This window comes from Amphiura filiformis, chromosome 8 (genome assembly GCF_039555335.1).
Source record: "Amphiura filiformis chromosome 8, Afil_fr2py, whole genome shotgun sequence".
Lineage (NCBI taxonomy): Eukaryota > Metazoa > Echinodermata > Ophiuroidea > Amphilepidida > Amphiuridae > Amphiura > Amphiura filiformis.
The window spans coordinates 23,980,101-24,003,659 of NC_092635.1; the positions used below are offsets into that span (position 1 = coordinate 23,980,101).

Sequence of the window (23,559 nt, forward strand, 5' to 3'; positions counted from 1 at the left end):
CATATTCTTTTCAGTACCCATTCAATGTTACAAACAAAATGTAAATGATATTAAACATCAAGCTGAAGTGCTGAATCTTAATCACTTGACGGCGGTGACACTGTAACATTACAGGCAAAGACCTATTTCTGCCTCCTGGCTTCTCAAAGGCATAGGCAAAACATCAATAGTACTGTTTAAATTTGGGTTGACCTTGGAGAGTTCAGTTCATTGCCACCACTTTTACTATATTCATATGACACAATTCCATTATAAGACAATGTCTCAGAGGTATCTCAATGTGAAACACTATACAGGGAGCATCCCTTAACAAACCCACAGCTAGGACACATTGGGACAGTCAGTACAATTTCTGATGTATATGGGACCTGTGGCTTAAGGTTAGCAACTATTTTAAACTTTTGCGATTTGGTAGTTCACATCATCTTGCGTAATGATAGTAAGCTTTGGCAAAAATTGCATTGATCATTTCATAGTAAGTGTGTAGAAGAATTCAAATATCACAAATATACTTTTGTAGGTCTTGTGGTTCTTGAGTTATGTTGTAAAGAGGGCTGGAACAACAACACTTTTGTAAAATGTACATAACTCATAAACAACAATAAATCAAGCAAGTTTTCAAAGAATGATTGTAGAATGAACTTCTGCAAAACATCAAAGTGTTATATTTCAATTATATATTGATTTAGATATTGAAAATTGATATTTTGGCTGCTTCGACCAACAATATCACATCTACCCTTAACATTCCTCTCTGAAGGATGGCACCCATTCATTTACCCAATTCCAAATGGAAGTCTGAATTCAATATGTAGATGCTATCAATTTAGGTCAGACTTAAATGTTTCATTTTTCCCAAGGCCAATACTTCAGAAAGTTGCCACCAAAGAAAATTAAACCTCATGCACCACAGTGAGTACCGTAACTGCTGCACCATGCTATTTGGTGCATAACTTTAATTAATTTGCTTGTATATCTTGCATGCTCTTTACAGGTAGCTATGCTTAATACTTTCTGTTCTATAAGTGAGGAAAGTTATTCCTGCATAATTTTTGGGACCATCCTTCCCCTGTTATAGTTCTTGAGTGCATGTCTTACTTTCCCTTGCATGCCTCTTGGGTGTGACTCTGGCTCCTTCCTGCTTGAAGTATTATTATTAAACCGTATTTGACCAGATAAGTGCTCTCTCCTAATAAGCACCCCTGTCAACTTTGCTAACATCAGATATCTTACTTAATTGCCAAGTGCACTTATAATGTCAAATGGAGTATGATTCAGCATGATTGTCCATAAAATTACAGTTCAAAAGTTCATCATACGATTCACTGCTTGCACCATCGCACACTGGGAATGAGGCTAAAGCTAGTTCCGCAGGAGCAGTGAACCAAGTCACTTTTGAGAAAGCCATCATCCAAGATGGTGAAAGCTAAAGATGTGAGTAATATAGTCTGGATTTGTCTACCTAATAATTTCTGAAAATATAGCTAATGTCTCTACAGTTTCATGCAAAATGTCCTATTTTGTCTTTTTACAAAGCTTTGGGCTTAGCACTTGCAGGCTATGTTAGTACATCTATGCTACTAACAAAGGTGCAAAAAACTGAATTTTGATGATTTTTACGATTATTTTGAATAACCAAATCACTGAATATACCTTTAAGTGTTACAGTGTTTGGTACAATTGACTGTATCCATGACATGGCATTAATACTTGCAGTGTAATAAAGGTTCAAAGCTGTTTTCACACAAAACTAGTTTAGTTTGTCAAACTTGCCACCTTTGTCCATGAAAACTTGAATATGTTATTGGATACAGTAAAATGGTGAGGATCAAGTTGCTGCAATTTACTGTTAGCAATTTGAGACATAGGAAAATAGGAAGTTGAACCACAGACATTTTATTGTAAATGAGATATAATGACACCAAATTGCAAGAATGTGATAACATTCTCATATTGTACTCAACTGGGAATATATTATTACATACAAAAAACTCTCTGAAGGTTTTAAATTTGTTACAATTAAAGCAAAGTGTGTATAAAGAGCCATTGAACAGATACTATGCATACCTGTGCTCATTTGAATGCAATTTTCATATGATTAAAGTATGGTCATGGTAAACAAGAAAGTTTAAAAAAACATTTTTATTATCTTAGTATTTTTGTTGATATGTTAATTCTACTAGCACTGAAAGGGTTATATTACTTACGCAACAAGGATTGAATTTCCACTTTATTTTCTCTTTTAATACATAATTTACCAATTTATTCTGCCCAGTAGTCCCTTATTTATTATTACCAATATAACAAGTTATATCAGAACTCCCCAAAAACGTATTAGTATTTGGTTACACAGGTACTTTGTGCATCAAGGTGATAATGTTTCAAGCTATCTAAATAATTGTTGAAATAATCAACAGGGACCCAGCATATACAATAACGATTACCACTTGTGTAATGTGTCATTATGTTGAAATCAAGAGATGGGTGGTACTCACTGGTACATTTCAAAACAACAGAGATTTGTACAGGCTTTTCCGTACATTGACTTTAAATGGGTTGTTATGTTTTCTTCAAACTAGAAAAGTCAAACGGACCTTGAAATTTCAGGAAATGCTAGATTTTTGCTGTTGTTTTTCTAATGTAAAATTTACAGACAGATGTGCACTGACAACATTATTTCTCATTATTTGAGAAAACCAATATTGACGATCCCATCATGCATTGTAGAGGACCTGATTGCTCCATATTATGTATACAACAAAATATTAAGAGCTGCTTAAATATTGAGAGTTATGGACAGTTTCACAATACATCAGGGTCATATTTGTTCAAACAAAAGTCTAAGCACCTCTGATTTATGTGAGTAATTTGAAGCTGAAGTGAGGGATTTTGTGAGCATTTTCTATGGCATGTGCAGTTCTATTATTGTAAGGCAAAGCATAATGGGATAGTCCATTCAGCTGCTGTCCACTATTGCTTAATGTCTTTGGGTTTTTCAGAGGAGAGGCCTGGATCTGCCCCTAACAGGCAAGCTGATAATAATAATAACTCAATTTTCAATCCTTTTGCCATGTAAGATCACGTCATGTCAGATTTTTGATTACTCACAAAAAAATTGGATTTTTAAAGCTTTTTGGTCAAAAAAGGTCCAAATTTGGGGAAGGAAGTCCACCTTTTACAAAATTGCCCCCCAGAAAAAGTCCACTTTTTCAAAATCAGCAACCCCCCCCCCACACACACACACACAAAATACTGTATTCAGCATCTACAGTAGGTCACTCTATATTGGAAAAGTGACTACTGATCAGAAGTCCCTCGCATGCCCAGCATTAAATTGCTTTCAGTTGAACTCAAATCAACTTGTGAATGACAAAAATCACAGTTGCTAGCAAACTGCCTGAAGGCTTTGCACAATCCCACTAGCACTGGATGATTTGTGTTTTGATTGCTACAACTGCTATAGTTTTCAGCAAGGTTCTTCAGCAGTCTGTCAATTTGGGGCTGTTATGGCATAAAAAACAAAGAAGTGGGATTCTGATTGGCTAATTGAATCACATTATCATCACATATGCACATAATTTGCTGTGTATCGCATGATCTACTTCTTTTTATGCAATAATCAGAAAAAGCAGACAGACACCGCTGAAGGAATTGGCTGAATACAATACTATGATACAGGCATGCGATTAACCCCACAGGCACTACTGCCTGTTTTACATTGTCAGTAATTTGCTAATTACATGATATAATCATCTGAGTAACCAATCAAAATAGAACTTTTAGACCTCTCAGCAATTATAAGCTTAAACCCCTTCAACCCTACTAACCATTGTTACCATATCTCTGATTGGTTCAATACATGATATAGCCTTCTTTGTAACCAATCAAAATAGTTCTTAGAGGCCGATTATTCCACTGGTAGTGCCCATGGGTTTAAGTTTCTTCCACTTCATTTCCTGTTTTTAAAAACCTTGAACATCATAGACCTTGATAATAATATATATCCACTCAATATTGACAGTGAAGCATGGAAATTGTTTAAACAATTTGATATGGAATACTATCTACTGTAAATAGAGGTAGTTTGTTTTTATTAAACATTTCAAATGTTATTGTGGAGTTCGGGGTAAAATAGAAATAACAATAGATGGCCGGCAGAAATGAAAACAGTTACATTGAAACTAATATTAACTGTTTAACCACCGATAATCACAGACTTGCATGTTTTATATGCAAATACTACCTACATTGAGATATGGGTAGTAAACTTCTTTCATTTTAAATAAAACTAAACTGCCAAACCAAAAATAAAACTATAAATTGTCAAATTATTTTCAAATGAAAATGCTATTTTCAGATGATAGCAACAGCAAACAGAATTCCAAATGAAAATGCTATCTTTTGAAGATAGCAACAGTAAACTGATTTTCAAATGAAAATGCTATCATCAGTAGATAACAACATTAAACTGATTTGCAAATGAAAATGCTATCTTCAGCAGATAGCACAAGGAGAGTTGCAAATGAAAATGCTACCTTCAGTAGATAGCTAGAGTTAACTGATTTTCAAATGAAAATGCTATCTTCAGAAGATAGCAAAAGTAATTATTTTCAAATGAAAATGCTATCTTCAGTACATACTAGATAGCAACAGTAAAGAGCTTTTCAAATGAAATGCTATCTTCAGAAGATAGCAACAGTAAATTGATTTTCAAATGAAATGCTATCTTCAGTAGATAGCAACAGTAAATTGATTTTCAAATGAAATGCTATCTTCAGAAGACAGCAAAAGTAGACGAGTTACAAATGAATATAATATCTTCAGTAGATAGCAAGAGTAAACTAATTTTCAAATGAAAATGCTATCTTCAGAAGACAGCAACAGTAAACCATTTTTACAATAATATTTATCTACTGTAGATAGCAACAATAATGTGATTTTAAAATGAAAGTACTACAGAGAGAGTAGCAGTAATATAAGCTTAACCCCAGATAGCTAATGCTTTTTTACTATAATTCTGATTAGTTAATTCATAAATAATAATTATGCAATAATTATGCAATAAATATTACTTAAAATACAGTTTCAATCCTCTCAGCCCTACCACCATTTTTCCCATGCTGCTGATTGGCTCAATAGATCACAGCAGTCTTCTGGTAACCAATCAGCAAGTAGTATTTTTGGCGTTAATGAAAATATTATCTGCTGACGGCAACAAAGGGTATACATATAAAAAATGAAACTTTATACCGTAATTAATGTAGTAAATTGTAGAATTGTGGAATCTTATTTACTGTAGAAAGAAGTAGGCCAGTTTCAAAGTGAAAATGCTATCTAAGGCAGACATAAGAAAATATAAGTTTATATAAGATACTGTCTTTAATACTTCCTTATTTCTAACCAAGGAAACTAAGACTTACATAGAATTTTAAAACAGTGATAAGTGGATTACCACGCTTGTCTACTTGTCTTTCTCTACTTATCGGGTAAAGTAGCTTAAACTTTTATACAAAACAAGATGAGTACTGGGTTTGCAAATCCTCTTGCCACTGGGCCTTAAAGGCCAATTGCAAAATGTGGTACAGAAAATAACATTAATTCTATAGTTGATTCCATGACTACATGCACAGCAAATAATAGACTGTCAGGAATGAAAACGAAATGCCAAAGACAATGGAACACAAAATGAAAACAAAAACAAAGTACCGTAAAACCTTGTCTACAAGCATATACAGTGTTTGTGATGAAAGCTAATTTAATACCAAGCAGCCATAAATATTCCAATACAATAGATTGGTCTTTCAATACTACTTTTTTTGTATATGCTTGTATCGGTAATTTATTTGCTCAAACTCCATTTTGTGATAATTTTGTGAATGCAGGGTACCTGGATTAATTTAGTTGTCATCAAAAGTACTCTATTATAACCCCAGTCAAAATTAAGGCATGATATTTTTTCCATCTATCCGATTGCTAACCAAAAATGTAATGAAAACAATTCGCAATCTGTGTGACCTAGCACCGATGAGTGAGAGCAACTCTCATTGGCTGAAAGGAGATCACATACCCATAGCAACACCCTAAACAGCAGACCCGGCAATGCATGAACATTTTCAGTAGAATTTCAATGGAAAAGGAAGTCTTAGAAATGTATAATATTTTGTTATGTTATCAATTCATTTTTCCCTCTGAAGCCAGTTTCAACTGAGAACCTTTACCATGTCCAATATGGGTCAACCTGTTGCAGCTCTGTAGAATTGCCCATACTGTTATATCAGCTCAACAAAGCATGCCAAAATCAATCAATCTAAGTTTGAACCATGTTGCATACTGCTAAGCATACAATGTTCCAGTGCTCGTAAATGGAAACCGCCTGGATACCAGTGAAAGGCATATTGGTAATGGGTTTGCTGTATTGAGAAACACTCTGTATGTTAATGCACTTGCAGTTTATACTGTTGACTTCATGAGTTGTACTTTTGAAAATTTTTGAAAGACTTTGTATGGCTCTTGAAAAAAAAAACTGTTTGTCAAAATCTAAATTCTCAGGAAAGTACAACTTTTTACAAATTGGGAACTTTATAAAAAAGAAAAAATGCACCTAAACCAAGTACTATTTGTTACTAATAGGTGCAAAAGATTTCAATCTTATTACAATCCAATCAAATTGATAAAATACTTGGTTAATGCAACTTGTTTTTTTTATAAACAAAATAATATCCTCTGTATGTAACAAGAACTCTTTATCATGATCTTTGTGTACACCAATAAACCCACATATTAATTCCTATTTCATTAGAAGAAAATAACCGAGATGGACCAAATCACCACTTCCTATTTGATTTTGTATTTATCCACTTCAGTTTCCTTGCAGACTATATTTATTATCATCTCTAACGGAAATCATTAATAATATGCTGCTGGACACAGACAGACCCATAAGGCTCAAGATTCCTCAATCATGGCCGAAATATAATGTAAGTGGTTCTCAATGATTAGATCAACTAGGGTCAAAGGTTATGCTTTAAAACACAAGAGGATAACAAACAGTATGCATATAGTATTGTCTAATATACGTACCTTGAGGTACGGATTACGGATGGATACAGACAGGTAAGTATAAGTGCACTTAAAACTGGTTTTGACCTCAACATAAAATTGCAATTATTGCTACTTAAGTCCGGGTTTTCAGTGCAAATTTAACAACACAGACTTTAAATGATAAAATTCCATGACTTTTCAAAGATCTTATGCCAAAATTCCAGACCCAACAGAGTTACATACAAATCAGTCTCCAACTAACCGACCTCAAGCCAACCTCCATTCCCACTTTAATGTGCAAACAATGTTTTGTTTTGTTTTCTCTATCTATTTTATAAAGTTTGCCTGCTATCTTTGAAATTAATTCCACAATGTTTAGTTTTACTGTTTTAAAATTCAGTGATTTTTCAAGCACCTATGGGAACCCAGTCCAAATTATCGTCAAATATCACCAAATCTAAGAAACACATATAAAGTTATCCAATTCCACACTATGGGTCCTATAACACTTTCACATTTTAAACTGCTTTTCCCAGTTCCACAATGCCATTATGACATTTTCACTCTAGCAATGAACCAGTTTCACATTTTCATGCATGGTAAGTGACCCAATTCTAATTATCAACTGCTTAGAGCACCTACAAGTTTGGCTTCCAATTTCTTTCAAATAGGAAGTTGGATATATTAAATTAATATTAACAACAACTTTGTTTTGATGAGGAATGAGTGAACAGCATCCTTTGGTCTTATAATATCCACATTAGATTTCTTACAGACACATAACTGCCTCTAACGGATATTCTTACAACAGTGCCTGTCCCACAAGGCTGTAATACTTCAGTTATCTAAGTTACAACCTGTGAAATCCAAGGCACATGCAACTACTGACACTACTATTATGCCCCAGAAGAAGCTCCTAGATGTCCTGCAGTACATGCAAACCTAAATAATAACCAACACTTCAAAAATCTGATCAATTTCAATCACTCAACACAATATTGTTAAGAAAATAAAATACCACAATTTAATTGTTCATCCAAAAGTTAAATCATTTTGAACTTCTTTGAAAATGAAATCCTAGCTCACTTCTGTGCAAGTATTCAAAGTTCAATCACTAAACTTATATGGCATGATTTATTTGTTTGTTTGTGGAAACAAATCTGGTGCATGAAAAATCCACAATCGGCATGTATACCTATGCAAAAATCATGCTAGCTTAGCCTATAAAAGCATGCTTGCCCTTATTGTTACAAGCACAGATCCTTTCTTTCCATGTTAAAAGGAAGAAAATAGAGCAAGAAATAGAAGAAAACCAACAAGGCTACTCCCAATAATCAATATTACAATTTTGCTCTTTGACCCTGGTGCAAAAAATAAGAAACTGGAAATTATTATCCTGTGTCCTGATACAAAGGCTGCAATTGGGATGCACAAGATTAAACAAAAAAACAGTGATGACCATTGTTAAACTGTTACTATCAGTAATGGCATTGTTAAACAACATGACGCCTTTTAGACGCCTATTACTCTCACAAGTCCCACCCATGCATCATTTAATATCAGAAACCTTGGAGGATCTTTCATTACTAAAAGTAAAATTGCTTTGTAATATTGATTTTGAAACATCAAAGTACAGATGATGCTTGGAACTGATCAGATAATTGGCAGCTTAAGATGCATGGAGTGTCCTTGAAAATAAGAGTTGATGTAAAGTCACCAACTTTTGAAGAATATTAATGACAATATTTATCAATTCACTATCGCACTGAATGATTTATACCTTAGTTATTGGTTCACGCTTGATTTGCGCACCTGTCAGCAACACATGACTTTGTGTAAGATAATATTGATGGTGGTTCTGAACATAGATTGATTGACCCGATAACAATTGATTTTGATGTCACACTACAACAGCGAATATTGTAAAATTACAGCTTATTCTTTACCCATTCAATGTTACAAACAAAATGTAAATGATATTAAATATCAAGCTGAAGAGCTGAATCTTAATCACTTGATAGCGGTGACACTGTAACATTAAAGACAAAGACATATTTCTGCCCCCTGGCTTCTCCCATGCATAGACATAAATAAGGAAAACATCAATAATACTGTTTAAATTTGGGTTGACCTTGGAGAGTTCAGTTCATTGCCACCACTTTTACTATATTCACATGACACAATTCCATTATAAGACAATGTCTCAGAGGTATCTCAATGTGAAACACTATACAGGGAACATCCCTTAACAAACCCACAGCTAGGAAAGAATGGGACAGCTAGTACAATTTCTGATGTACATGGGACCTGTGGCTTAACAGCCCTCTCTGAAGGAGATTCATTTACCCAATTCCAAATGGAAATCTGAATTCAATCTGTAGATGCTACCAAATAAGGTCAGACTTTTATTTTCCCCAAGGCCAATACTACAGTAAGTTGCCACCACCGGGAATTAAACCCGACACCTCATGCACCACAGTGAGTACCGTAAATGCTGCACCATGCTATTTGGTGCATAACTTCAATTAATTTGTTTGTATATCTTTCATGCTCTTTACAAGTAGCTATATGCTTAATACTTTCTTATCTATCAGTGAGGAGAGGTGGAAGTTATTCCTGCATCATTTTTAGGACCATCCTTCCCCTGTTACATGTCTTACTTTCCCTTGCATGCCTCTTGGGTGTGACTCTGGCTCCTTCCTGCTTGAAGTATTATTATTATACTGTATTTGACGGGATAAATGCTATCTCCTAATAAGCACCCCTGTCAACTTTGCTAACTCAACATCATATATCTTACTTAATTGCATAGCGTCAAATAGAGTAGAATATATCAATGCCGCAAATAGATTCATCAGGATTGTCCATAAAATTATAGTTCAAAAGTTCATCAAGTATATATATATATACGATTCACTGCTTGCACCATCGCACACTGGGAATGAGGCTACAGCCAGTTCCACAGGAGCAGTGAACCAAATCACTTTTGAGAAAGCCATCATCCAAGATGGCGAAAATAAAGATGTGAGTAATATTCTGGATTTGTCTACTTAATAATTTCTGAAAACATCAGCTAATTTCTCTACTGAAGTTGAGAAATTACAGTTTCATGTAAAATGTCTTATTTTGTCTTTGATACACAACTTTCGGCTTAGCACTTGCATGCTATGTTAGTACATCTATGCTACTAACAAAGGTGCAAAAAACTGAATTGATTATTTTTACGATAATTCTGTATAAGCGAATCACGAAATATACCTTTAAGTTTTACAGCGTTGGTACAATTGACTGTATCCATGACATGGCATTAATACTCACAGTGTAATAAAGGTTCAAAGCCTTTTTTACACAAAACTAGTTTAGTTTGTCAAATTTGCCACCTTTGTCCATGAAAACTTGAATATGTTATTGGATCTAGTAAAATGGTGAGGAAATTTGCGGCAATTTGCTGTTAGCAATTTGAGACATATGAAAAATAGGCCTTTGTCCTTAAAATAGGAAGTTGAACTGCAGAAATATTATTCTAAATGAGATATAATGACACCAAATTGCAAGAATGTGATAACATTCTCATATTGTACTCCACTGGGAATATATTATTTACATACAAACAATTCTCTCAAGGTTTTAAATTTGTTACAACTTAAGTAAAGTGTGTATAAAGAGTCAATGAATAGATACTATGCATACCTGTGCTCATTTGAATGCAATTTTCATACAGATTTAAGTATGGTCATGGAAAATAAAAACTTTTTTTTAAAATTTTGTTTATTATCTTTGTATTTTTGTTGATGTGTTAATTCTACTAGCACTGAAAGGGTATATTACTAACGCAACAAGGATTGAATTTCCACTTTATTTTCTCTTTTAATACATAATTTACCAATTTATTCTGCCCAGTAGTCCCTTATTTATTATTACCAATATAACAAGTTATATCAGAACTCCCCAAAAACGTATTCGTATTTGGTTACACTGGTACTTCGTACATCAAGGTGATAATGTTTCAAGCTATCTAAATAATTGTTGAAATAATCAACAGGGACCCAGCATATACAATAACGATTACCACTGGTGTAATGTGTCATTATGTTGAAATCAAGAGATGGGTGGTACTCACTGGTACATTTCAAAACAACAGAGATTTCAAAACAGAGATTTCAAAACAACAGGCTTCTCCGTACATTGACTTTAAATGGGTTGTTATGTTTTCATCAAACTAGAAAAGTCAAACGGACCTTGAAATTTCAGGAAATGCTAGAATTTTGCTGCTGTTTTTTAATGTGAAATTTACAGATAGATGTGTACTGGCAACAGTATTCCTCATTATTTGAGAAAACCAATATTGAAATATCCTACTCATTCTGCCCTACCTGGACAATAGAATACAATTGATCAATTTAATTGCATTGTAGGTCCTTTTCAATACTTTGTTTTGTTAAAAGAAAGGTCATTGAACAACTGATTTTTTGTCAAGGATCACTCAAATTTATAACTATGATGATCAAGTACAGTATATGAAATCCCATTTGAGGTGCACCAATCAAGCCATAGAAAAAAGAAAAGAATAGTGCAGTGATTTATAGTGCGCTACACATAGGCAAAATGCTCAGACACATGCCTCAGCACATTTTACAGGTTGTCGCTGTCCACTACAGACCCATATCATTCCACCATACATGTGAAAAATTGGCATAATTATTGATCATATCCAAGTATACTATGGTTGCAAAAAAATAAGTAAGAGTTGCTTAAATATTGAGAGTTATGGACAGTTTCACAATACTTTAGGGTCATATTTGGTCAAACAAAAGTCTAAGCACCCCTGATTTATGTGAGTAATTGGAAGCTGAAGTGAAGGATTTTGTGAGCATTTTCTATGGCAAGTGCAGTTCTATTATTGTAATGCAATGCATAATGGGATCATATACTGTAAAATGGAATAGTCCTTTCAGCTGCTGTCCACTATTGCTTGTCTTTGGGTTTTTCAGAGGCAGGGTCTGGATCTGCCCCTAACAGGCAAGTTGATGATGATAATAACTCAATTTTCAAAGTTCCATCCTTTTGCCATGTCAGAAGGTCAGGTCAAATTTTTGATTACTCACTTAAGAAATAATTTGAATTTCACAGCTGGTCTGGCTATATAAGACTTATCAAGCTTAAATAAAACTTAGAGTTGTGGTTATACATTTATACAGAAATATATTCAGCCATACAAAAGTTTTAAAGCTTTTTTGGTCAAAAAGGTCAAAATCTGGGGAAGGAAGTCCACTTTTCACAAAATTGCCCCCCCCTCTTGGAAAAAAGTCCACTTTTTTCATAATCAGCACCCCCCACACAAAAAAAAAATCCTGGCTACGGGCCTGTATTCAGCATCTACAGTAGGTCACTCTATATCGGAAAAGTGACTAGCTGATATACTGATCAGAAGTCCCTCGCATGCCCAGCATCAAATTGCTTTCAGTTGAACTCAAATCAACTTGTGAATGACAAAAATCACAGTTGCTAGCAAACTGCCTGAAGGCTTTGCACAATCCCACTAGCACTGGATGATTTGTGTTTTGATTGCTATGACTGCTATAGTTTTCAGCAAGGTTCTTCAGCAGTCTGTTGATTTGGGGCTGTTTATGGCATAAACACAGAAGTGGGGTTCTGATTGGCTAATTGAATCATGTCATCATCACATATGCACCTCATTCGCTAGTCAAGCTGTGTAGTGTCTCGTGACCTAGTTCTATTTATGCGATAATCAGAAAGTGCAGACTGACACTGCTGAAGGAATTTGCTGAATACTACAGTATAATATTAATAGTATGATACAGGCATGAGATTAACCCCACAGGCACTACTGCCTGTTTTACATTACCAGTAATTAGCTAATTACATGATACAATCATCTGAGTAACCAATCAAAATAGAACTTTTAGACCTCTCAGCAATATTATGCTTAAACCCCTTCAACCCTACTAACCCTTGTTACCATATCTTAAAGGCCGATAATTCCATTGTAGTGCCCATGGGGCTAAGATTCTTCCACTTCTTTTCCTGTTTTTAAAAACCTTGAACATCATAGACCTTGATAATGATATATATCCACTCCATATTGACAGTGAAGCATGGAAATTGTTTAAACAATTTGATATGGAATACTATCTACTGTAAATAGAGGTAGTTTGTTTTTATTAAACATTTCAAATGTTATTGTGGCGTTTGGGGTAAACTAGAAATAACAATAAATGGCCGGCAGAAATGAAAACAGTTACATTGAAACTAATATTAACTGTTTAAACACCGATAATCACAGTAGTGCATGTTTTTATATGAAAATACTACCTACATTGAGATATGGGTAGTAAACTTCTTTCATTTTAAATAAAACTAAACTGCTGAACCAAAAATAAAACTATAAATCGCTACAGAGATGGCAAATGCATGCCAATTTTGAAATCAAAAGCCAACTGCTGCAGATAGCAACATTTGAAGCTATTTAAAATGAAGATTATATCTATTTTGAGATGAAACTGCTATCAACAGTAGAAAGTAACAACAGGTTTTTCAAATATAAAATGCTATTTGCTGCAGATAGCAGCAGCAAGCTAATGTTCAGAAGAAAATACAGCCTATTTTATATAGCAACAATTTGCTGATTTATTAAATTGAAAATGCTATCATCAGTAAAATAGCAACACTATTTTATTTATTTTATTACCTTTATTGCACAAAAACATCAAAATACCATGTGTGGTGCAAAAGGGTAACCCCGAACAGGCACAAGGCCCACAAACTGGGGTCCCTTATACACACATCAAACTAAAAGAGCAAAATATGAACATTATACAGTACATTGACCAGAGTATAAAATACAAATACAATTAGGAGAATATTAATATATACATAATTAAAATATGATGTAACACAATAAATAGAATTCATCGAAAATAGCTATATTTCACCAAGGAAGTTACATGTTAAGATAAAAGTCAATTGGACCCAATTTAAATTGAGGAAAATTCTAGAGATTTCTAAGATCAGCTGGGAGACCATTCCAGTAGTTGTAAATATGATTAAACAAGGACCGTTTTGAATGGAATTTCAAATGAAAATGCTCTCTTCAGTAGATAGCAACAGTAAACCGATTTTCAATGAAAATGCCATAAGGGTGATTTTAGAAAATGCTATCTTCATAGCAACAGTAAAGAGCTTAATACAGTCAAGAAAATACAGTCTACCTTATATGCCAACAATTTGCTGATTTAGTAAACTGAAAATATCAGTAGATATCAACAGTAAAGAGCTTTTCAAATGAAATGCTATCTTCAGCAGATAGCAACAGTAAAGTGATTTCAGAAAATGCTATCATCAGTAGATAGCAAAAGTAACATTATTTTTAAAAGAAAATGCTATTTTCAGATGGTAGCAACAGTAAACAGATTTTTCATATGAAAATGCTATCTTTAGAAGATCGCAACAGTAAATGGATTTTCAAATGAAAATGCTATCTTCAGTAGATAGCAAAAGTAAACCAATTTGCAAAAGAAAATGCAATCTTCAGTAGATACTAGATAGCAACAGTAAAGAGCTTTTCAAATGAAATGCTATCTTCAGTAGATAGCAACAGTAAAGTGATTTTAGAAAATGCTATCTTCAGTAGATAGCAAGAGTAAAATTATTTTCAAATGAAATGCTATCTTCAGTAGATAGCAACAGTAAAGTGATTTTAGAATATGCTATCTTCAGTAGATAGCAAGAGTAAAATTATTTTAAATGAAATGCTATCTTCAGTAGATAGCAACAGTAAAGTGATTTTAGAAAATGCTATCTTCAGTAGATAGCAACAGTAAAGTGATTTTAGAAAATGCTATCTTCAGTAGATAGCAAGAGTAAAATTATTTTCAAATGAAAATGCTATCTTCAGAAGATAGCAACAGTAAAGTGATTTTAGAAAATGCTATCTTCAGTAGATAGCAACAGTAAAGTGATTTCAGAAAATGCTATCATCAGTAGATAGCAAGAGTAACATTATTTTTAAATGAAAATGCTATTTTCAGATGGTAGCAACAGTAAACAGATTTTTCATATGAAAATGCTATCTTTAGAAGATCGCAACAGTAAATGGATTTTCAAATGAAAATGCTATCATCAGTAGATAGCAACAGTAAATGGATTTGCAAATGAAAATGCTATCATCAGTAGATAGCAACAGTAAACTGATTTTCAACTGAAAATGCTATCACCAGTAGATAGCAACAGTAAACTGATTTGCAAATGAAAATGCTATCTTCAGAAGATAGCAAAAGCAGACCGAGTTGCAAATGAAAATGATATCTTCAGAAGATAGCAAGGGTAAACTGATTTTCAAATAAAAATGCTATCTTCAGAAGATAGCAAAAGCAGGCCTAGTTGCAAATGAAACTGATATCTTCAGAAGATAGCAAAAGTAAACCGATTTGCAAAAGTAAAGAGCTTTTCAAATGAAATGCTATCTTCAGTAGATAGCAACAGTAAATGTAAAGTGTGCTGAAGCTTGTGGATCAACGTCTAAGCATTGTGCCTGTGCGTAGCACACTATAAATCACTGCGCTTTTTTTTAATGGATTTTCAAATGAAAATGCTATCTTCAGTAGATAGCAAGAGTAAACTGAATTTCAAATGAAAATGCTATCTTCAGAATATAGTACCAGTAGACCGAGTTACAAATGAAAATGCTATCTTCAGAAGATAGCAAAAGTAAACCAATTTGCAAAAGAAAATGCAATCTTCAGTAGATACTAGATAGCAATAGTAAAGAGCTTTTCAAATGAAATGCTATCTTCAGTAGATAGCAACAGTAAAGTGATTTTAGAAAATGCTATCTTCAGTAGATAGCAAGAGTAAAATTATTTTCAAATGAAATGCTATCTTCAGTAGATAGCAACAGTAAAGTGATTTTAGAAAATGCTATCTTCAGTAGATAGCAACAGTAAAGTGATTTTAGAAAATGCTATCTTCAGTAGATAGCAAGAGTAAAATTATTTTCAAATGAAATGCTATCTTCAGTAGATAGCAACAGTAAAGTGATTTTAGAAAATGCTATCTTCAGTAGATAGCAAGAGTAAAATTATTTTCAAATGAAAATGCTATCTTCAGAAGATAGCAACAGTAAACCATTTTTACAATACTCTTTATCTACTGTAGATAACAACAGTAATGTGATTTTAAAATGAAAGTAGTATCTAGAATACAGAGAGAGTAGCGGTAATATAAGCTTAACCCCAGATAGCTAATGCCTTTCTTACTGTAATTCTGATTAGTTAATTCATAATTGTGCAATAAATATTCATTAGAGTGACTACCAGCTTCTATTAAGTTCAATCCTCTTCAGCCCTACCACCATGCTGCTGATTGGTAGACTAATTCCAATCAGCCGTCTACACTTCACATGTACTGTGTTATGTTGCGTAGTGACGACTGATTATCTTACAGGCCATATCGTGACGGACTTCTGAAAATATTAATTGCGACTTTGGTTGTGCGCTATAGCGCGACTGACTAGCGGCGCCTGTGCACCGCATCGCTGTACCGCGCCATTTGTAACAAGATCGCGCTCTGAAGTTCTTAAAACAACAAGCTCGGTCAAAAGTTAAATTTGGACACAACTGCGCACGCTCTATGCCACAGGAATCCTGTTGCAAAATCCGTCACTTTTTTTCAACGTAGTTTTCTCAGTCATCAATACAGACGGTTGACGACTGAGGGCAGCAGTCTAGCTGATTGGCTCAATAAATCACAACAGTCTTCTGGTAACCAATCAGCAAGTAGTATTTTTAGCGTTAATGAAAATATTATCTACTGACGACAGCAAAGGTTAAACATATAAAAAATTAAAATTTATACCGTAATTAATGCAGTAAATTGTGGAATGAAAATTCAATCTTATCTACTGTAGAAAGAAGTAGGCCAGATTCAAAGTGAAAATGCTAAAGGCAGACATAAGAAAATATGACTTTATAAGATACTCTCTTTAATACTTCCTTCTCATTTCTAACCAAGGAAACTAGTCTGACATTTAAGACTTACATAGATTTTTAAAACAGTGATAAGTGGATTACCGCTTGTCTACTTGTCTTTCTCTACTTATCGGGTAAAGTAGATTAAACTTTTATACAAAACGAGATGAGTACTGAGTTTGCAAATCCTTGTGCCACTGGGTCTTAAAGGCCAATTGCAAATGGAGGTACAGTAAATAATATTTATTCTATCAGTCTAAATTAATGGGTATATTTTCACGGGAAAATATTCTGGACATGTGACACCCATAGGCGCAGATATGTGACCATCCACGACGAAACGCTCGTAAAGTCGGCCCCTGGTCAAATTTGTTTTCTTCTGTGTTTAGAAAATATATATCATAAGCTTTACAATGATATATCATTTGACTTCAAACGATATCCAGAAGCGGAGTTATGGCTTGTTAAACTTTGCTCCTTCAGTAAAAGGGTGCATTATTTTGGTGCTACATTATTTCTCTTTTTCCACATTGCTGGTATTAAATATCAAATAGTCATAATTGGCGGTCACTTCAAATCATCCCCAAGTCAACGAGGTTCAGGAATGTCCTCTCTTTGTTAATTGTTGGTTAACCCACCACTTGAACAGGATTTAGCAAAAGCAAACAAAGACTAAAGCTATTTACTAATTCTATACATAAGTATAAGCTTGTTATCCCCTTCAACAATATGATTGAAGATTAGTGTTTGACTGGACTAAAATGAGAAACATGTAGGACAAACATTAGGTACATATGAATACAACCTTTATGCACATTTTGCACTGTAACTCGAAATACAATTTGCCGACTTTACGAGCGGTTTGTGATGGACGGTCACATATATTAGCATTATGGAATGTGTCCCCGAGCACAGCGGATGGTCTACCAATGTATTTGAATAGGAAGAATGCCTCCTTTGATGCAAAATAAGTAACTTGTCGCAAGTTAATAATATTATAGTATGAGTTTCCATAGGTAGATTTTACAAATTACGTTTTGAAGAAATTAAGATTGCATAATATTCAATATATTTGCAATGCACAAATTTCTATCGAAATTGCGGCCAAGTATACTATTCCAATTCAAAATGACAAAGATTTGGATCAGGCTTGAGGTTACACTCACATTGATACGCATTGGTCACATGTCCAGAAAATTTTCCCGTGAAAATTTACCCATTAATGTTGACTATGGTTGTCCTACAAGACTACAGCAAATAAAAGCACCTACTGTCAGAAATGAAAACAAAATATCAAAAACAATGGCAAGTAAAAGGAAAACAAAACCAAACTATTCTGTAAAATTCATCACTCACACAAAAACAGAAAGCGCAGACAGACATATTTGAGTCTGAGTCCAATTAAAATTAAAATTCAACATTGAAGTGTTTAAAGGTGGGTGACCTAGACTTGGATCAAGGCTATGGGTGACCCTACTGACAGCCATATCCCCCTAGCTCATAACCCCAGTCAAATTTAAGGAATATATTATGTTTCATTCAGATGGTATACCTTGGTACTGGTGTATCACCCCAAGAACTTGCGCATTTTAAAAGATTTTTTCAAAGATTTTGGGCTTCTAAACTGCTGATTAATAGGGTTTGAAGCCATGACATTTTTGTGTCTGGATTTTCAGACTTATTAACCCTGTTCTTTCAGTAGATACAAAGAAACTCAATATTTTGTTCCACTTTTTTCGTCCGCTCTCTTGGTCTTTTGAAGTAATGTGACTAAACACAGCTCCAATAAAATGGCAAGATTACTAGTCAAGAATGCAAGAATGTTCAAGCACAGTCTTGTCTCCTAAATTATCATTTATGTTTTGGACTACTTCTGTTTTTAGGGAAGAACTTATATCCATTAGGCCTTATTGGCCTTTCAAGCCCTTGTTTAGTAAATACGTTTTTGTGTTTTTTGCCCCGGTGCTTCTGTATGTAAGATATTTAAATAACAGTTGAAACTTAACTTGAAAGGTTGTTCTCATTAGGCTAAAAAAAATAATGTTATGTCTCAAAGCCAATGGCAGTTTCAAAAATGAATGCGGAATGTGTTTTTTTACAGATTTTTTTTTTTTTTCAAATCTTAATTTTGAATTAAAGATGTCATTTTTCGAGTGTTCAAAAGTACACATCATAAAATTGTGGTTGATTTACACATTTGAAGTACATATATCAATAGTTTTATACCTAAACAATTCAAGTATCTATAACCAGGTAAATTTTCTTCAAAATATGTTACATAATTTCATGATTTTATGGCAAAAAAACTATTTAAAAAAAAGAAAAAAGGAAATGAAAAATAAATTTGCTGTTTCAGCTGACATGGACGTGCTAAGAAAGATGAACGTGTGCAGCGGTTTTGAGACATAGAATTTTTTAAGCCTTATGAACGAACATTATAAGAGGCGACAAATAAACATTACTTCAAACACAATTAGGTCAACAAATTGGAAACCCTTCTCACACTTGTATTACAAAACAACTCATTATCTTAATCAATGTTGTTGTAACTTACCTAGATGGCGTCAAAGTCGTCAAATCTTCACCAATTGTCTCGATAACTCGTTTTCCGAGCAGACAGAGACCGACAGATATTCCCACTCCTCCATAGAATAATATCCATAATGGCGTTTCCTCTTCCTGTGCTACTTCTCCTGTGGTAAATATCATCCATAGAGCTACCAGGGGACCAATACCATTACTAGAGATAAATAACAAAGAAACATTGACGACTTGAGTTGACTTGGGTTGTGACTATCAACAACATGAATTATGTATTTTGAAAAGGAAAATAAATTACCCCTGAAACAAGGGTGGTCAACCGAAAACTTTTCTTACAAAAAAACACTATATGAATTAGGCAATAAAACATCAGGTTCATAAAATGGGGTCTCCAGAACCAAAATAGGGCTTTTTTCAGATCTCTTTTGCCGAAAATTTCCAAGCGTTTCGCAAGAATAAGCGCTTGGAGCTCAGATTTGAAGCTATATTAAGTGTATTTGAAGGACAATTTACCCAAAAGGCTCTTGGAACTCCGGGATTGGAAAAAGAAATTGATGGGGGGGGGGTCTCCAGATTAGAAAAAGGACTTGTAAAGGGGGTCATGGGAGTGGCACTTTTCTATCATGCAAGGTATACTAAGTACCGGCGATCTTTTCTTTTAGACCACCCGAACTATATATGGTTAAAATTACGAATTTATCAAATTAAACTTTTCGCATCAAGGTTAAACATGTTCTTAGCTATACAAACATACCTTTTACTTTGTTGAACAAGCTTTATTTTGTTCCAAATTCCACGTTTTTATTGCAATTTTTGACGTAAAAGAGCTGAATGCAAAACCTGTGATGCAAACTTTAAAACTTTCGCGTAGCACGAGCGCTTGATACAAGCTCGTTTTGATCATGGGTTTACGCTATGCGTATCAAGCATTTTCAAGCGCATTTGACAGTTTTTCACTGCCTGACGCAATTCTGCATTTATTCAAGATGGCGGAATTCTCCAAAAACGTGATGTTTTTTATTTACAAAATTACTTCATTTCACAAATTCTCTGCCACTTTCCACTCATCTGATCATCTTTTCATGTGACGGAAGTGATGCTGATTTTATGAAGGTATGTTTCTTGCTTTTTCGATTATTCAAAAAAGTTGTTTTAACCTTGTTTTTTACCCCATAATTTCCCTCATTTATCGAAGCCCTGCCCTCCTTCCAATACATTAAACCTGGACTTCAAAGTGTTTGGCAACTGTTTAACCTTGATGCAAAAGTAAACCTTGATGCAAAAGTAATAATTTAGTCCCTATATAGCGAGGGTGGTCTAAAGGAAAAGATCGCCAAGTACCCCTGCCCTTGAATCCATAGAGGTTGGCCACCTCTGCCTTAAAACAATAAAACAGCCAGCAACATCACACATGTTCAATATAATATCAGATGTGCATTTTAATTATCCACACAATGCTTCTTTATTCTCTGTATCTAAAAATAAAGTTGCATTTTTTGATGCAATTGTCATGAGGTAATAGCATATGCAGAGTTTCTCATCATTTTAATAATTTAGTAGTGTAACACATGCGATATATTGTGAAGAGCGAGAAATATTGCAAAGAACAAAGCATATTCAACACTTTTGACATCCATTTTGTTCTATTTTTTTATCTAGATATTAAAAGCAGTTATCAATTAAGGTAATACTGATGGGTTGGTATCAAGAGTGCAAGCAACGTTCCGCTGGAAGCTCTGCAAATCCTAGTTTGATATAAAATTGGATTGATTGAGCCCATATTTATTGGTCGAGCTATGAGATTTAAAATATTGGACGAGACGTAGTCCCTGCAGAGTAGGGAAAAAATATTCAACAGCGCACCACCACTTTTGATCAGATTAAGGGTTTTAGGGTTAGAGTAAGATTAAAGATTAGCACTGTGTTAGTGTGCATTAGAGCTGTTGCGTAATAATGAATGGCTTGAATTAGAATTGTATGAAGTGCCTGAAAACAACTCAGTTTACAACCCAACATTGCACTAATATCAAATAAAAAGAACACTAAATATAAAATCCTCTGACAAAAGCAAAGCACAATGAATCAGATTTCAATTTTGTTCCCATAACAGAAAACTCTTATTCATGATGCACCTGTTTCCAGTGAAAACATCTGGTAGATATTTAATTATTAAATAGTAATTTTCATGCTGGTAACTTTTAATGTTAAGATTGTTCCAAATCCAGGGCTTGAAACATATTCTTTTTGTTATTTACAAGTTTCATACAGGGGATTTTTAAACTAAATTTATACTCAAACAAATGTTTTTATGTGTTTAGTTGGTGGAATACATACAAATTTACTAAAATTCTGCTTTTGTACATTTTTATTTTGCACTAATATCGTGTGTGGCGCTAAGGTATGAAACATAGTGCTCATAATAAGTCTCTACTTCCATAATTCACTGTGTGCATGATTGGCCATAAACATGTAGAGCAGCAGACTCCCAATAGCAATGAAAGGGAAAAACGCATAACTATGCAAGTCTGCATTGTTACAGAATGTATTTAAACATATAGAGCAGCAGACTCCCAACAGCGATGAAAGGAAAAATGACATATTCCTACCAGTCTCCATTGCTACACAATGTATTCAAAGGGACAACCAAAGAATTTCTGTACAAAAAAAGTCTTAAGTAACAGTTGATGATGTCCTCTAGATGAAAGTATGTTCATTAGGAGACTGACACCGACCCTTTCCTGATGTGAAAATTGTGATAGTTGTCCTCTGTCGATATTTTTCTCAAATAATTATAAGAAGGTGGAAAATATTACAATTCTGAAATTTTAGGAAGTTTTTTTTTGGTTCAGTTGACCAAATGACATCACAACATAGAAGCATGACATCGCAACATAGAGTTTGGTATGGTAGGCCCTATATATCATGTTCAATGCACCACTGCTCAACTACCAAAAAAGGTAGAATTAGGATTCAATCATGTTTCACCGTTGTTCATCTCCGTTTTACATCGATGCGGCCGTGTTGCGTGGTTTAGCGAAGTAAACCACGCAGATGCGCCGGACGCGAGTTGTTAAACGGTGATGAACAACGGTGAAACATGATTGAATTCCTTTCAACAACGAAAAGAAGCTAAATATCGTATAATTCACGATTATTTTACGAGGAATTTCAGTTAATCATTGCCACTCAGCCTTACAAAAACTTTGATGATTTCTCTTTTGATATCAGCAATAAAACTACAGAATAAAACGGCAATGTTTAGCCGCTACCTGAAAAATACTGAATTCAACTTGTAAGCTGGCATACGCACAAAGGTTCCAGGCATGACGAATTTTACGCTCTCGCGTAACGCGTAGTCTAACTTCGCGTCAGCGTATACGCTTACAGTAAAAGTGTGGGTTCATCACGGTTTAACAACGGTTGGCTCCAGTACAAAGGTATAGGAAGAGTTGTTGAATATACCATAAACTTTTGGCAAAATGGTGTTTTGAATGCATGACGACATTTAAACCATGAGAAAATGACAAATTCTACTGTACCTTATAACACATAAAAGATCAGGAACTTGATTTGGTGGTGTGATCCCTTTACAAACTTTTTATTTGATCTTCAAGTTTGCCATACGCATGTCTATTCCAAAAATGACAAAATCTGAATTCTAATTAAATTTTATGGTGTTCTGGTCTAGTAAAGCATTGCTTGTCCTTTAACATTTATTCCCACACAATCTTTCTCTAAGAAGCAAAAATAAATGTGCCATAAGTCAGAAAAAAAAGTTCATTTTGAGTTGGGTTAATAGAGGTTATCTACGTTACTCATGTGTGACTTCTAACAAAAGGCGCTGGTTCCCGTAGTATTCCTCATTCAAACCAATTCAATGCACGACCTCAGAGTTACTTGCATGACTTAGGCGGGCTATTTTGAAACAGTCATGGTTGCACATGCAGGTACTTCTTCTGAAAGTCCTAAACAAGGTATACCAGTTCACTGA

General features: G+C 34.2%; 1 protein-coding gene across 1 annotated transcript in view; it reads right to left on the reverse strand.

The window, feature by feature from the left end:
* LOC140158825 (sodium-dependent phosphate transporter 1-B-like) overlaps positions 1-23,559 on the reverse strand; it is a 68,081-nt gene that overhangs the window by 24,024 nt on the left and 20,498 nt on the right. The window contains exon 9 of the mRNA XM_072182055.1: positions 19,582-19,767. Within this exon, the coding sequence (XP_072038156.1) occupies positions 19,582-19,767 (186 nt within the window). The remainder of the gene's footprint in view (positions 1-19,581; positions 19,768-23,559) is intronic.